Source organism: Sminthopsis crassicaudata, chromosome 1 (genome assembly GCF_048593235.1).
Source record: "Sminthopsis crassicaudata isolate SCR6 chromosome 1, ASM4859323v1, whole genome shotgun sequence".
NCBI lineage: Eukaryota > Metazoa > Chordata > Mammalia > Dasyuromorphia > Dasyuridae > Sminthopsis > Sminthopsis crassicaudata.
In genome coordinates, this window is record NC_133617.1 from 547,111,209 (window position 1) to 547,126,262 (window position 15,054).

Consider the following 15,054-nt stretch of genomic DNA (forward strand, 5'->3'; position numbering starts at 1 on the left):
AAGGAGAATAGACAGTGGTTTCTTCCCTCTATATTTTCCTGGAATTTCTTTGGCAAAAATTTCCTAAAATTCATGATTTTTTAAAAAAGAGCCTAGACATATTTCAAGAAGTTATACAGGAAACCTATGATGATATCGTATATTGAAAGAATAAAACAGAAGTTGAAAGACTTCATCAACCACCTCCTAAAAGGGATCCCAAAATGAAAATCCTAGGAATATTATAGCCAAATTCCAAGGATTCTATGTCAAGAAGAAAATATTGAAAGCAGCCCAGGAAGCAACAATTAAAATATTGTGTAGCCACAGTCAAATACAAAAAGATTTAGTGGCTTCCTTGTTAAAGGAGCAGAAGACTGGGAATATGATTCCAAAAGGCAGAGAAACTAGGAATATAACCAAGAATAACCTGGTCAGCAAAACTGAGCATCATTCTTCAGGAGGAAATAGTTGATTTCCAAGAATTGCTGATGAAAAAACCAAAGTTGAATAGAAAAGTTTACAAACAAGCATAAAAAGGTCAGAATGATAGAGTAATCATAAAAGACTCAATAAAGTTAAACTATTTAGATTCCTGTATGGGAAAGTGACATATGAAACTTCTAAAAATCAATTTTAGGGGAAATTATCTCATATAAAAGAGGCAAACAAGGAAGAACTTGTACAGTATAAAGGGAAATGGGAAAGTAAATGGCTAATTCTTGAACAAACCTTATTCTTATTGGAATTGGTTCAAAGAGGAAAGAATATATTACAAACTCAGCTGAGTGTAAAAATCCATCTTTTCCATTAGGAAAATAAAAGAGGAAGGTGAATCAAGGGAAAAACCAGAAACACAACAAACTTTTGAGGAGAAATAGGATAAAAAGGAAAAAAGGAAAGGATAAATAGAAGAAAACAGGATTAAAAAAATATACAATTAGCAATTATAACTGTGAATATGAATGGGAGGCACTTACTTATAAAATACAAATGGAGAGCAGAATGATTTAGATACTAGAATCAATCCCACTATATGTTATAAATGATGAGATAGGCTGCTCTGTGGCACAGTAGGTAGAGAAGCAGGCCTGGAAGCAGAAAAGTTGAGAATTAATCTGGCCTCAGACATTTACTACCTGTGAAATCCTGGTCAAGTCACATAACCCTGTTTGCCTCAGTTTCCTCATTCGTAAAATGAGCTAGAGAAGGAAATGACAAACTATGACAATATCTTTGTCAAAAAAACCCATGAAGTCAGACACAATTGAAATGACTGAACAATAAGATAAAGAGAAAAAAAAAAGAATAAACAGATGGAAATACAATGGATGGAAATATACAATCAGAACTGTGAATGTCAATAGGATGAGCTCACCCATAAACAGAAATGGATAGTAGAATAAATTAGAACCTAACAATATGTTGTTTGCAAGAGACAAACTTAAAACAGAAAGCTATATCCAGAATTAAAATAAAGGGCTGAATCAGAATCAAATAAGCTTCAGCTGAAATAAAAAAGGCAGGGATAGCCATTATGATCTCAGGAAAAAGCAAAAGCAAAAAGAGACCAAATTTTAAAAAGATAATTGGGGAAACTACATTTTGCTAAAAGGTACCCTAAGTAATAAAGTAATATAAAATTTTATAACACAGTTCTCTAATAAAGGTCCAACTTCTCAAATATATAGAAAACTGGATCAAATTCATAAAAATAAGAGTCATTTCCCAATTGACACATGTTCAAAGGATATGGACAAGCAATTTTCATTTATACTCATATGATATGAACCTAAGCTTCTTCACCATTCTGCTTGCCCTTCTCCAGAAACTCCCCATCTTATCAATGTCCATAAATTTTGGCACTTCCAACTGAGCACAATAATCCAAATGAGGTCTGCTGAAGGTAGAGTACAATGGAATAGCCACCTTTCTGTTTCTGGAATATATGCCTCTTTTAATGCAGCCCAAGAGCATGTTACTTTTTCTGACTGTCATATCATATTGTAGACTGACAATGATCTTGCAGTTCACTAAAATTCCCACCTATATTTCATAACTATTGCTATCTAGTCTCCCTTATCTTCTACTTGTTGATTTTTCACACTTAAATATAAAACTGCATTTATTCCTCTTGAATTTCAATTTATTAGATTCAATCCAACACATCAACCCATCAAGATCTTCATGTTTATTCTTTAAATGAGTACATATATAAAGCTTTTTTCCTTGAAAATTTTCATCTGGCAATATCTTATTAGTTAGTATACCATTGTTGGTTCATGTCATAATGGTTAAGTAGTGGACTTCTTTACAAATAAACAAGAAATCTTTCTTAACAGCAGGCTAACAAGACTGTCTAGAAATCAAAACAAAAAGACTTCTTATTGTTATCCTTTTCTATGTCAATTAACCTGGGTTTTACTTTGTAGACTCAGTTCTGCATCCAAAATTAGAGATCACAGGACAGTGTCAGTCACAAAATTTTATTACAAAACATTTATGATTACATAACAACAAGAGAAGTTTTGCTCTTATTTCCAATGCCAAAGTAAATAACTACAGCAGAGAGTCAAAATATTTTCAATGAGGAAGGAAATCATAGTTGAATTTTAAAGTATTACTTTACATTCATTTAATCAAAAGATGCTGTGACAATTTTGAGTTTGTGGCAGAGGCCCAATTTCAAAGCAATGCTATTATCCACAATATCACCACATGTTTTTCAAATCTTCCATTTTACTGTAGGGTTTCCACTAATGCTACATGAGCCCAATAAAAGTTGAAATGCAGGAATCTGAAAAAAAATTTTATTTAATAAAGATTAAAGCTATCTCTAGTCCTCAAAATTTTAAAACATTTCTTTTGACAGCTTACAATCTGCTTTAGATGCTTTGTCACTGGTGTAGTACACACACAAATATACATATATGTATACAAACTTATCAATTAATAAATATAAAAACAAAGTAGCAATCATCACGCTAGCAAGGAGAGCAGAAATGTTTAAATCAGTAGGTATGCTGTATCAAATAGTCATTTAAATGACGATTAATCTTTGATCAGAAATAAGATTTCACTAAAAACAATGTTAATCTAGTATAAAATATACTACAGTACTTACTTTATAGGAGTCTTATCTTGGCTTATGGAAACTATTCCCTTGTTCTTAGATGTTCTTCCTGACTCCAAAATAAAATCAGAAAAATTAATCTATGTATATGTATTATATAATACTACAGACTTTGAAATGAGTTTGACATCATTAAAAATAATGTCTGAGAAAACTTAGAAGGTTGAAAATAGCATTTCTACCTGTTCTCTCATTCTGCAAACACTTCTTTGTCCTGGTTCCTAGGAAAATGATGAGCAAAACAGGAGGTCAGCAGGGTACTAAGTAGGACAAAATCTCTAAGAAAAAGTTAACCTAGGTAAAACCCATCAAAAAAAATCTTACATTATTTTTCAGAGAGATCACTTGGCCCCATTCAGCAACATGTGTGACCTACAAAAGATAGGATTTAAGGGATTTTTTAACCTGGCTGTTAAATGATCCCTTCCTTCAGGAGACTGTTGTGTTGTTTCTCAGAAGTCCTCCCAGCTGATTGGTTAGGAAAAATCACCCCTGTAACAAGCTTTTCTGCTTGAGCTGTTTAATTTTCTTATTAGCCTGATTTTCAGATAGCATTTATGGAGAAAAGCATACAAATGATACAAGTCAGGTTGTAGAGCAACAATCTTCCAGTATCTGAAGACTCACACAAGAAAAAAAGTCCATATTTGATGTTCTCCTGTTCTGGCTAAGCTATTCAACTTACAGGGTAATCAAGTATAATTCACAAATCCATCTAGGAAACTGAGGGGGAGTTCCCTTTATCTGTTTAAATAGCTCTCATTGTTTCATTATTAGAAACACATTTGTCCCCAGAAAAATTTAGGTTAAAAAATCAGTGACATAAACAGAGACCTAAAAACACTTTCAAGGAAGGAAGAACATTCAAGGAAAGAAGAACAATACCATACCTGAGTATGACCATTCCATATTATAAAAGATTCAGCTTTCTAGAATCCCCATTTAACTCATAGTTCCTTCAGTCCCCTTAAGTATAGGAAATGCTTTTCTATTGTTGCACAGAGATTTTAAATTAATACATACTTTCTGATTATATTTTGTTAAATTTATTATACTAACTAAAATTATAAAGTTTAGTGGAGTAGACTAGTACTAGGCAGAAGACAGCTATAGTTGAAATAATAAAAGCTTTATTATAATGTTATTCTAATTTTTATTATTTATTCTTTACATCACTTCATATGTAAACAGACCAGTATTATCATTATTGGAATACAAGACTTTTGAAATTAAGGACTTAGAAATTAGAAAGTTGTTTAATGTTTCATAATACTTTCCTTTTTAAAATTATGGCTCAACTAAGACATTGAAATGTTCAACATATATTTACTGAAGACTTGTAATGTGTACTCTGTTACACTCTATAATAGAATATAGGTATACAGATGACATATAATCAATAATCCCTGGTCTCGAAGAGGTTACAATTGAGTTTATGCCCCCATAGCACTTAATATGGGTCTTGAACACATAGCAAGAATTCAACATAAATGCTTATTGAAGTGAAACAAAATTCAGAAGTGGATATTGTTGTTGATTTCTGCTTCCATATTTTTTTCCCTGAGGCAGTTGGGGTTAAGTGACTTGCCCAGAGTCACACAGCTAGGAAGTCTTAAGTGTCTGAGGTCAAATTTGAACTCAGGTCCTCCTGACTTCAAGGCTGGTGCTCTATCCACTGTGCCATCTAGCCGCCCCTGCTTCCATATTTTCTAAATGACTTTCAACAGTACAACATTTCCAGAATAAGGACATGGTCGAACAAAAATCTTGAATCTAATTCTATGGCACAGACTTTTTATTTCAGGAAGTTTTCCTACTTTGTTCAGACTATAATAAATATGAAAAGCATTGCCAGTTTCTTGTATATTCTTTAGATTTTATTTATTTGACAAATTTTATTGAACACCCCCTATTTATTTGAAAGGTACTCTGCATCAATTAATACAAAGTTGGAACCAAAGAGGTAATAAATCTGGATAATTCTATTGTAAGAACGATAAGAAGACAAGACATGCTCAGGTAAGTCTTTAGAAATAAGTATTCTGAATTTGATAAGGGAAGGTGAAGATAAGATACAATTGTTGGAAAAGCTACAGGAGGACTTGGACAAGAGTACAGTGTTAGTACAACTGTGACTTATTGAAGTCATTCTAGAATGCAATTTGGAACTATGTCTCCAAATTCCCTTGTATTCAGCAATCTCACTACTAAGTGATCAAAGAATGAGGAAGAGAACCCATAGGTAAAATATATACATACATATACATGTATATGTATATATGTGTGTATATGTTATACATAGGTATATGTATTCATAGCACTCTTTTTGTTAGAACTGGAAACTATGGGAATACTCTTTTTTTGGTGAATAGTTAAGCAAATAATGGTGTATGAATTTAATGTAATATTGTGCCTTAAGAAATGCCAAAATGGACAACTTCAGAGAAGCTGTGAAGTTATGAAGACTTGTATGAATGGATGGAAAAATAAATAAGCAGAACTATGAAAATAATCTACATTGTAATAAGAATACTTTCAATACAAACATCTTCGAAAAAACTTAAGAATTCTAACACATTGAATGACATAACCCCAAAAGACTCATGATGAAACAATCTAGCAGATTCCTGAGAGAGGAACAATGGACCAAAGATGCAGAATGAGACATACATTTTTGAACATGGAAAATATGTGGATTTGTTTTGTTTGACTAGGATTGTTCATTAGAAGGATTGTGTTTTTATTTTATTTTATTTTATATTTTTTTGCATGGAAGATTTGAAAGGAACAATGCTCATGTCACCATGACAAATAAACTCTCTCCAAAAATGTGCTGATGAATGTAGAAGTTCAGAAAGGAATCCAGACACAAATAAGACAGCTTTAAAACGAACATGCTGAATTTATCAAATATATTTTTATTTAGAAAAAAATTATATATATGTACATATATGTCTGTGTATATATAAAAGCATGCAGTGGTTAACAGAGGTTTGTAGTTTTTCATGGAATCCTCTTTTTCTATGCTTACTTTATATGTGGAAATAAGTTTTATGTTCATTATCTTAAAAATAAGAAAAATTAAATTTAAATTGTAAACAAGAATACTGAGGGAAGTAATTAAGATATAAAACTTCTGCCATAGTCTGCTGATATCAAGTTAATTTTATATTGATCACTTTAGATCTTAGAGCCAGATACATTTTGGCAACTAATAAAGGTGGGGTTTTGTCTTTGGTTTTGGTTGCACAAGGTGCAGTTTTCTGGAGGGCATCTGGAGATATACTGTTTAGAGATATCCCAAAGTAGTCAACAAAAGTACTTATATTTCTTATCTATAGTTACAGAGATTAGTCACATCAAAATAGTTAACAAGATTTTTGCAAAAAAAATTTTTTTTGCTATTTAGAAATCTAATTCAGTAGATTTTAAAAAGTCATATTTTATATAATACATTTACTGTTTTGAAAGTAGTCCTCAAGAGTCCTCAAAAATTACACATCATTCTGTTTTCCACTGACCCACCACAACAAGTAATGTACATGAAGAGCAAAATTTGTCTGTATTATTAAACTCTCCTCGACATAATGCAAAGGACTGTAATCTTGAAAGGCCAAATACCTTAATTAGAACATAATACTTAGTCATTACTATCACATAGTTATTACGTAGTTATTGACTATTTAACATAGTCTCACACTATATTGCTAAGTCTAGCCAGATCTCTTTTAAAAGTACAATACTGATTGTGAAGTTGAAATCTGAATCAGGAGCAGAAATTCTAATTTTCAGATTGCCTGTGGTTTATTATATCCCTTCCATGAAAGGGGATATATTCCCCCCATTGGGGGGAGGGGATCTTTACCATTCAATCATTACCACCACTACTTCAATCACTGTCTTTCCAGATCAAAATAGAGATAGCTTAGGACTCAATAGTGTAAAGAACAAAAATCACCACCCTTTCTTCCCAGACATGTTACTAGTCCTGCATCTATCCCAGCTTTGAGAAACCATCATGGACATGCAAGGTTAAATCAGGCAGTTGTTTCTTCTGGTGCTACATCCCCTATTTCCTTAGTAAATACAGTTACTACAGGCAAGGAAAAAAAGTTCTTGACATTACAAAATGTTAAATCATAAAAAATCAATATGATTTTATTAGTAGAAATACCATTAAATAAGATGCATTACCATCTGATTTTGCCATTGTATCCTAAAGACCATGGAGACGTTCCCTCTGATTTGTAGGTGAATCTTCTACGTCTTGTTTCCCTCCCTACTCACCTCCCCCTTAGAATATGAGTTTAAGAGTAGGCACTCTCTTGCTTTTATATTGTTAATAAATGTTAATAAATGTTTCCTTTTTTTTTTCATTCACTTATTCATTCATTTATCTTTCCTTTAGGGCTAGGCTTTTTCTTTACAATTTCAGTTTTGATTATTTTGTGGTGGTTATTCTTTCCATTTATGATATTGTAGTTATTACATTTTCCCCTGGGTCAGTTTACTTTACTTTTCATCATTTCATTCGTCTTTCATGCTTCTCTGATTCTATCATATCTGTTTATTTATCATATTTTTAAATAGCACAGTAATATTCTATTATCTTCATGAAGCACCATGATTTATTTACCCATTGCCCAATTGATAAGCAATTTCTTTCTTTTCAATTTCAGGTCTTTGCCAAGCAAACTAATATATAAATGAATATATAAGTATCAAGATATCGACACTATAAGGAATTCTTACTGTGGGTATTCTCTCTATCAAAACAAATCAAACATAATCAATATGTAATCTTAAGTAATTAGCTTGATGGATCTAGAAGTTTAGTGATTTGGATAGGGTTCTTCAGATTTCAGATGTCCAAAATCAGGAATTAAAATTAGGTTTTCTTACTCCAAGTTATCAGTATGCTATTCACTATGGCATACTGTCTCAGATCCAGAGGAAATAGAACAGAAGAGCAGAAGAAAAAAGGAAAAAGAATAAAAATAAAAGATAAAAGGAGATGAGAGAAGTGAATGAAAGAAAAGTGTGCAAAGTCAGTTACTTTTGCAGTCAGTATGAATGACCCTATTTTTAAAGGTTGTTTATAGTTATATGAGCAGTCAGTCTCTAGCAGATAGCAGTTCCATCTCCCTAAAATATTGTAATGAAGGAGGAAATGAGTCAGTATTAATCTCATCAGCTCATTGATGATGTATGCCAATCAGCATACTTTTGCTCTTCTGTGGAAATTATTTATTTCTTCTATAAAAAGCAATGCAGTTTGAATCAAAGTTGGCTTTTACCTTGTGCTAAACAACAATTTTTAATGTTTCTTTTTCAGAGTTTGTCTTATTGACCAAGGTAAGGCCTGAAGCAACATTTCTTTTTAACAGAAAAGAGGAAAAAAATAAAACCTTATGTAATATATTTGGGAAATATCTATACAAACTATAACATATATATATTCAAAAGAATATTACTGGACCACATATAAAAGACCAATATAATGAATATTAAGAAATATGGAATGGCATATGAAGGGATCAAGAGCAAAAAAAAAACTAGAACAGATACACATTTACTACAAGTATATAAAGTCAACAAAATGTTGAAAATTATCTTGAAGAAAAAAATTTGTAAGCTACAGGAAAGTCAATAGCACAAGTTTGTTCCTATATTGTTAAAGCTTATTTACAGAGAAATTTTCTAAACAAATGAAAATTTTGTAAAATATGTGTACATATTTTATTCTTAATCTATATTTATGTTCGTGTTTATTGATAGCTACTAAATTTACGAGAAAAAATGAAAAAAAAAAGCCATGAATCAAAAACAGAGGACCTTGGTTTGAATCATCACTCTGCTATTTACTCCCTGAACTTAGCTCATTTAACTTCCTTGAGCTTCAATTTCCTCATCGAAGAACTAGTTCCTTCTAGTTCTATATCTATGATCTTATATTTTAAGCTTTATTGAAAAGTCAGGTAGAAATGAGCTAATTAGGTCAAGGCTGGGGGTGCAGAAAAAATAGACATTCAAATGTCTATTGACAGATTAAAGGAAAATTATACTGAGCACTCATTAAGACCACTTCTTTTCTCAACTTCCAAAATACATTTGCTATCAGTACTCTGATGGATTTGTAATAGATAATAGAGATCATCAAGTAAGATTCCCCCCATCAACTAGGATTAGGACTATATATACAGGGGTGGGCCTGTGGAGTTGATTTGAGTTCTTCTGTTCACTTCTGATGATACTGTCTTGGCACTAGACATTTTCACTCTGAAATGTTATAGCAATTCCTTAATTGCTCCTTGGTCCCTATGAAGGAAGGATGAGTGGAGAGTCTGAATCAAAGAAGATAATAGGTAATCCAGGAAAAATCTTATAATTGGAAGTCTCCAAAAAGGAATAAATCTTCCATCCTGACATCTTTTCTCAACTGATGAGCAAGCAGGTTAGGACTCTATAAGGCTTTCTTGTGCCCTCCCAGTAAAGAGACTCCCTGACTTTTCCCTAGCAGTTAAAGCAACAAGAGTAAGTGCATCTCTATAATAGGTAAAAGTAAGACTGACTTTCCTGACTTACCTGTCTCTTGTTTTCTGTTTCTTTTCTGAGTACAACTAATTTAACTGTGGACATAAGAGATGGATTTTTCAGACCTTGTAGTTCCCTCAGGAATTTAAGAGTTTCTGATTTCCTGTTAGTAATGGAGGACTCCTTATAACTACAATGTGACAAGAATAATTCTTGGAAGAAAAGATGACCACTAATGGGAAAATGAATCTGAACCATGCCCTGGCTTTGTCAAATATATGTGTGTGTGTGTGTGTGTGTGTGTGTGTGTGTGTGTGTGTGTGGTATAAGTTAAGGAGTAAGTTAAAGGTGAAATGCCTATCAGTAGTCCCACAAGGTTTCATGTTTTAATGTTTTAAGTATCAATCCTCCAAAACCACATAAGATGAATTTGCTTAGGGTCACACAGCTAATTAAGTATCTGAGCTACATCTGAACTCAGTTCTTCTTGCCCCTAAGTCCAGCCTTCAATGCACGGTAACACCAATTTATCTAGCTGTGTTACCACTTCATTAGACTATAAACTCTTAGGCAGGAATCTATCTCTCATCCAAAAAATCCCTAAGATATTGCCCTGTCCCATGCACACCGTAGATGCTTAACTTATAATGTAACTTACTGACAAAAATACTTTAAAATACAATTTTTTTTCTGCAGTAGAGGACATCAGACCTTACAGAAGTAAGGAAATGAACTGCTTATTTAAGGTATTGTCACATACCAAAATGAAAAAAAGACCATATTGGATTACTGAGGCAAAATATATGTGCAATGTAATATTCTTACAAAGGTTGAAAAAACAAACACATGTAACACAGTTCAAAATCAAGAAAAACAACAGGAAATGAGGCATCTGTAATGACCAAAGTTCATTAAAATAGGAATTATTTTGGTTATTGTTCTGTAAATCTGCCTGACAAAATAAAATAAAAAACCATTTAAAATGTAGTTTGACATTAATGTACTATTAGAGGAGTTGTGAAATGATTCAACTATTATGTAGAACAATTTGGAAGTATGCCCAAAAGGCTATAAAACTGTGCATATCCTTTGATTTAGCAATACCATTATCAGGTCTCTGTCCCAAAAGAGATTAGAAACAAAAAGCAAATGGATTTATATGTGCAAAAACAAAGCATCTCTTTTCTGGTGGCAGAGAATTAGAAATTGGGGGATGGATGAACAAGTTGTAGTATGTGATGTGATGTAATACTATTGATGGTCTCAGAAAAAGCCTAGAAAGATTTGCATGAACTGATGCAAAGTGAAATGAGAGAACACTGTGCACAATAACAGCAACACTATGATATGATCAACTGTGAATGAGTTAGCTATTCTCAGCAATACAATGATCCAAGACAACTCTGAAGGACCTATGATGAAAAATGCTATCCATCTCCAGAAAAGGAATTGATGAAGTTTGAATACAAACAAGCATACTTTTTAAAAACTTTATTTTTCTTGAGGATTTTTCTTTTAGTTTATGTTTTCATTTACAATATGACTTATATGGAAATATGTTCTGCATTATACATATATAACATATATCAAATTGCTTGCCTTCTCAATAAGTAGGGGAGAGGGAGAGAATTTGGAACTCAAAATTTAAATATTAATGTTAAAAACTTTTTGCATGCAATTTAAAAAAAGAAAATATTAAATAAGAAAAATAAAAATGGAGTCTTTATTCTAAACTGTAGCTCCCATTTCAAAATTTTCTCTTCTAATTCCTGAATAATGAAAAATAAACAATTTATATTTGCTAGATATCAAGTTTGTTACACATAGAGAGTTAAAATCTTGTATCATAAATCCTTATTGAACTGTGGATGAGGAACACAAAATTTAATTACTCTTAAAAGGGTCTATTCTCAGACTCCAAATGAAAACTTAATGAATTTAGAATCATATGGTATATATCAATGTCATACAGTCATGAGGCTTTGTGTTCCATTATTGCATAAAAGGACCAACAAAGTAGGACTCTGACCAGTTGATCATATGATACTGAATTGAATTTCCTAAAAAAAAAAAAAGTTCATTATTTTTCATCCTTATCTATCCTTAAGCAAAAAGGTAATCATTTTATCTTCATTATAATATTCAAGCAATGTTTAATTCATATACTACAGAGAGGATAAAGCTTATCTAAATGTGCATATTTCTCTCCCATCTCAAATAGAAGACAGAAGAAGCAATTAAAGAATTTTCCTACAATCCCACAATAAATAAATTTATGAATATGTTCTTAAATAATTTCATAGGCTTTAAGAGCCTTGGCCATTGGATGAAGACATCTAATAGCACAAAGGAAACATTGTCTGAATTGTTGATTATCTCACACAGAAATGAAGCAGCTCATTAAGTAATGAAGAATTTCAGGCTCAGAACCACTTTGTGGAAACAGACACCCCTTTACTCAGACAAGACAGTCCCAAAGTAGGGAGTGGACTTTCACCATAACCCCATTTCCCCCACAAATGACCATGTCACTAAAATTCCTCAATTAAAAACAGACAATATATCCATCCAGGAGGAGAGATATACTCTGAGAATAAACAAAAATGTAAAGTGATATGGAGAGATAGATATTTTAGGGAAGAGATAGATTCAGGGAGTAAAACCCTTCCTGGTGGAGAGTATTACTAGTAAATGACTAAAAGAAAGCAGGAGATCCCAGGAGGCTAACTGAGCAGTTCACTTAGATTAATTGCAGTGAAAGGTACAACTACATGATTAATATACAAAGAATTTCCAAGTCCTATAAAGTATCAGAAGAGTTATTCTCTTTTGCCACATGTATGTCCTGTACATGGTGCCTCACTATCACTGTACTTTAAATATGAGCCCACTTTTTCTATAGATGTTTGTAATTGTGAAAGCAGATGCTTTTCTTCTTGGGGAAGAGGGGAAGGTTTTAATGTTTTTACTATTACATTTACTATTAAATGCCTTTGATATAGGCATTTTAAAAAATCTACTAGATTATTGTTAAAAGGGAATACAACACTAGGAGTTTATAAACTAAAGCAGTAGAAGTAGTCAGTAGCATATTAGATTTACCCCTAGAAGAAAGGATAATTACCATCCTCTGGGACACTATCTATTTGTGTAAATGCAAATTGGAGATACACTGTAGGACACTGAGTCTAGAACATATTTGAGTCTCTTGTACATATTCAGTAAGCCCTGGAGAGATTTTGCATTTAGTACTCCTTCTTAGATATACTATTTTTTTTTTCAGGGATTCATTAGGAAAAATAAGTATTTTTTTTTCTTCTTTTGTTTTAGATCTGAATAAGACAGTGATTTCTTATGTTTTTGCTTTTTAAGTCAGACCAATATTGTTGGTATATACATTTTTTAAAAAGCTTATTATATTTGTTGCATTTCTTTGTCCATTACAAGAATTATAGGTAATATGAGTAGCATGGATTTTGCTTTCTTAAAATACTGATGCCTAGAAAATTCTGTGCCTTTTTATGTAATTTTTTTCTTTTTTACCTTTAAGCAGATATACTTGCTTTATGGTGTATAAGACCAGACCGTTTTCCTAAAATCCTTATAGGCTGCGAGTCCATTAAGTTATTTTGCCTTTTGGTTGTATAATATATCTCAAGGGCTTTTTGAGGAGTGGTTCATATCTCTTTAGTGCTTTTCTGTTTCTCTTTTAAGTTTACCTACTTGTCCTACTGAGAACTGAATTAGAGTTCTATTAAGTATCATTTATGGAAATTTCAGGATCTCTGTAGTACAAGAAAGCAGAGGAAATTTTTGTTTGCAGCTCCAATTGGGTTACCCTACATGTTAAAGGATCTCAGGAGATGTTTTAATATAACTGGTATATGAAAGAATAAGATTTTCTAACCTCAAGTTATATTGTTCTATATGCTAAAAGGAGTCATGGATAAATTTCAACCAGAACAGTATGGATTCTCAACCTGAGGGGCAGGAGATGTGAATTCTAATAGACCCTAAGTCTCTATGTTTTCTGGAAGCTCAGCAGGGACTAGGATTTCCTTTCTAAGAGGAAGCTTGATTTCTTTTCTTTTTTCTATTCTCTATCTTGTTTAGGGACAGCCTTTGCAAATATCAAGACAGATGGTGAATTATAAGAACTTTGTAAATTTGTGCTTATTAACTGTATCACCACAAATTTCTCAACTAAATTTCTTGAAAAAGTTGTCAACATTCACTTCCTGTGAATGTTCTACTTTCATTTAATCTTTAACCCATGGCAATTTGGATTCTAACTTTATCACTCCACTAAAAGGCTCACTTATCAAAAGTGATCAGTAATTTCTATTAATTACCAAACCTGGTCTTTTCTCAACATTTATCCTTTTCAATTTATCTGCTGTATACTCTCTCCCCTCTGGATTTTTTGTGATACTTCTTCTCTTCTAGTTTTTCCTTACTGGTTCATCACCCACTTCACAATCTTAACATTCTGTCCTTGGTGCTTATTTTCTCCCTCTAAATTTTTCTTTAAGTAACATTATCAATTCTTTTAGGTTTAACTATGATCTCAATCTATATGATCTATATATCCAATTCTAGTCTCTTTCTAAAACTTCATCAATTGACTATGAGACATTTTAAATGGAAGTATTCTAGTAATATCTCAAATTTAACATGTTCAAAACAAAATTCATTATCTTTTCCTCCAAACTCTTTCTTCCAAACTTCTCTATTTCTGTCCAAAACACTATCATCCTTTCAGGATCCCAGTTAGATAATCTCAGCATAATCCTCAACTCCTCTCTCCCTCATTCCACATATCCAATTAATTACTTGTGAAATCTTTCCATTTTTACCTTACAACATACTTAAAATCCAACCCCTTTCTCTCCCAACCAATTCATACAGTTACCATATTAATTCAGCCTTCATTATCTTTTACTTAGATTATTTTAACAGCCTAATTGGTTTCATGCTCAATCTCTAGCCTAACTGTCAAAATAATTTTCATTAAATGCAAATATGAATGTATTTGTCAGGTATTTATTCATCTTCTTGCACTCTGCTTTTTGGCCAAACTATCCTTCTCACTGTTACACACTTAAATTGAGACTCCATCTACCACTTTTCTCATCCCTAGTAGACATTCCCTCATTTCCTGTAGTTTATAGAGTCCCTCTGTTCCTTTTAAGACAAAACTCAGTCATCTTTTTCATCAAGCTGTTTTTGATCACTTCAACTACTACTGTCTTTCTCTCTCCCAAATTACCTGGTACTTTAAAGTAAGTTATTATGCTTTACATAATTATATATGTAATTTTCTCTCTCAGAATGAATTAGAATGTAAACTCCTTTAGATTGCTTCTATTTCCAATATCAAGCAAGTACAAGGCCTGTTACACATTAAA

The 15,054-nt window shown here is 32.2% G+C and overlaps 1 protein-coding gene across 5 annotated transcripts in view; it reads right to left on the bottom strand.

Moving 5' to 3' along the window:
* The window catches only part of KCNN2 (potassium calcium-activated channel subfamily N member 2), a 213,430-nt gene that overhangs the window by 132,652 nt on the left and 65,724 nt on the right, over positions 1-15,054 (bottom strand). Inside the window, exons 1-3 of one of the 5 annotated variants that reach the window (XM_074281992.1) lie at positions 3,437-8,550; positions 3,295-3,333; positions 3,104-3,161 (exon numbers count right to left, since the gene is read on the bottom strand). The exons of 3 other annotated variants lie outside the window; for them this stretch is intronic. Coding sequence is in view for 1 of the 2 variants with exons in the window: in XM_074281991.1 (XP_074138092.1) it covers positions 3,104-3,165; positions 3,295-3,306 (74 nt within the window). In the remaining variant the exon portion in view is untranslated. Of the gene's footprint in view, positions 1-3,103; positions 3,166-3,294; positions 3,334-3,436; positions 8,551-15,054 lie in introns of those variants that run through there. One more of the 5 variants, XM_074281991.1, reaches the window with a different exon arrangement.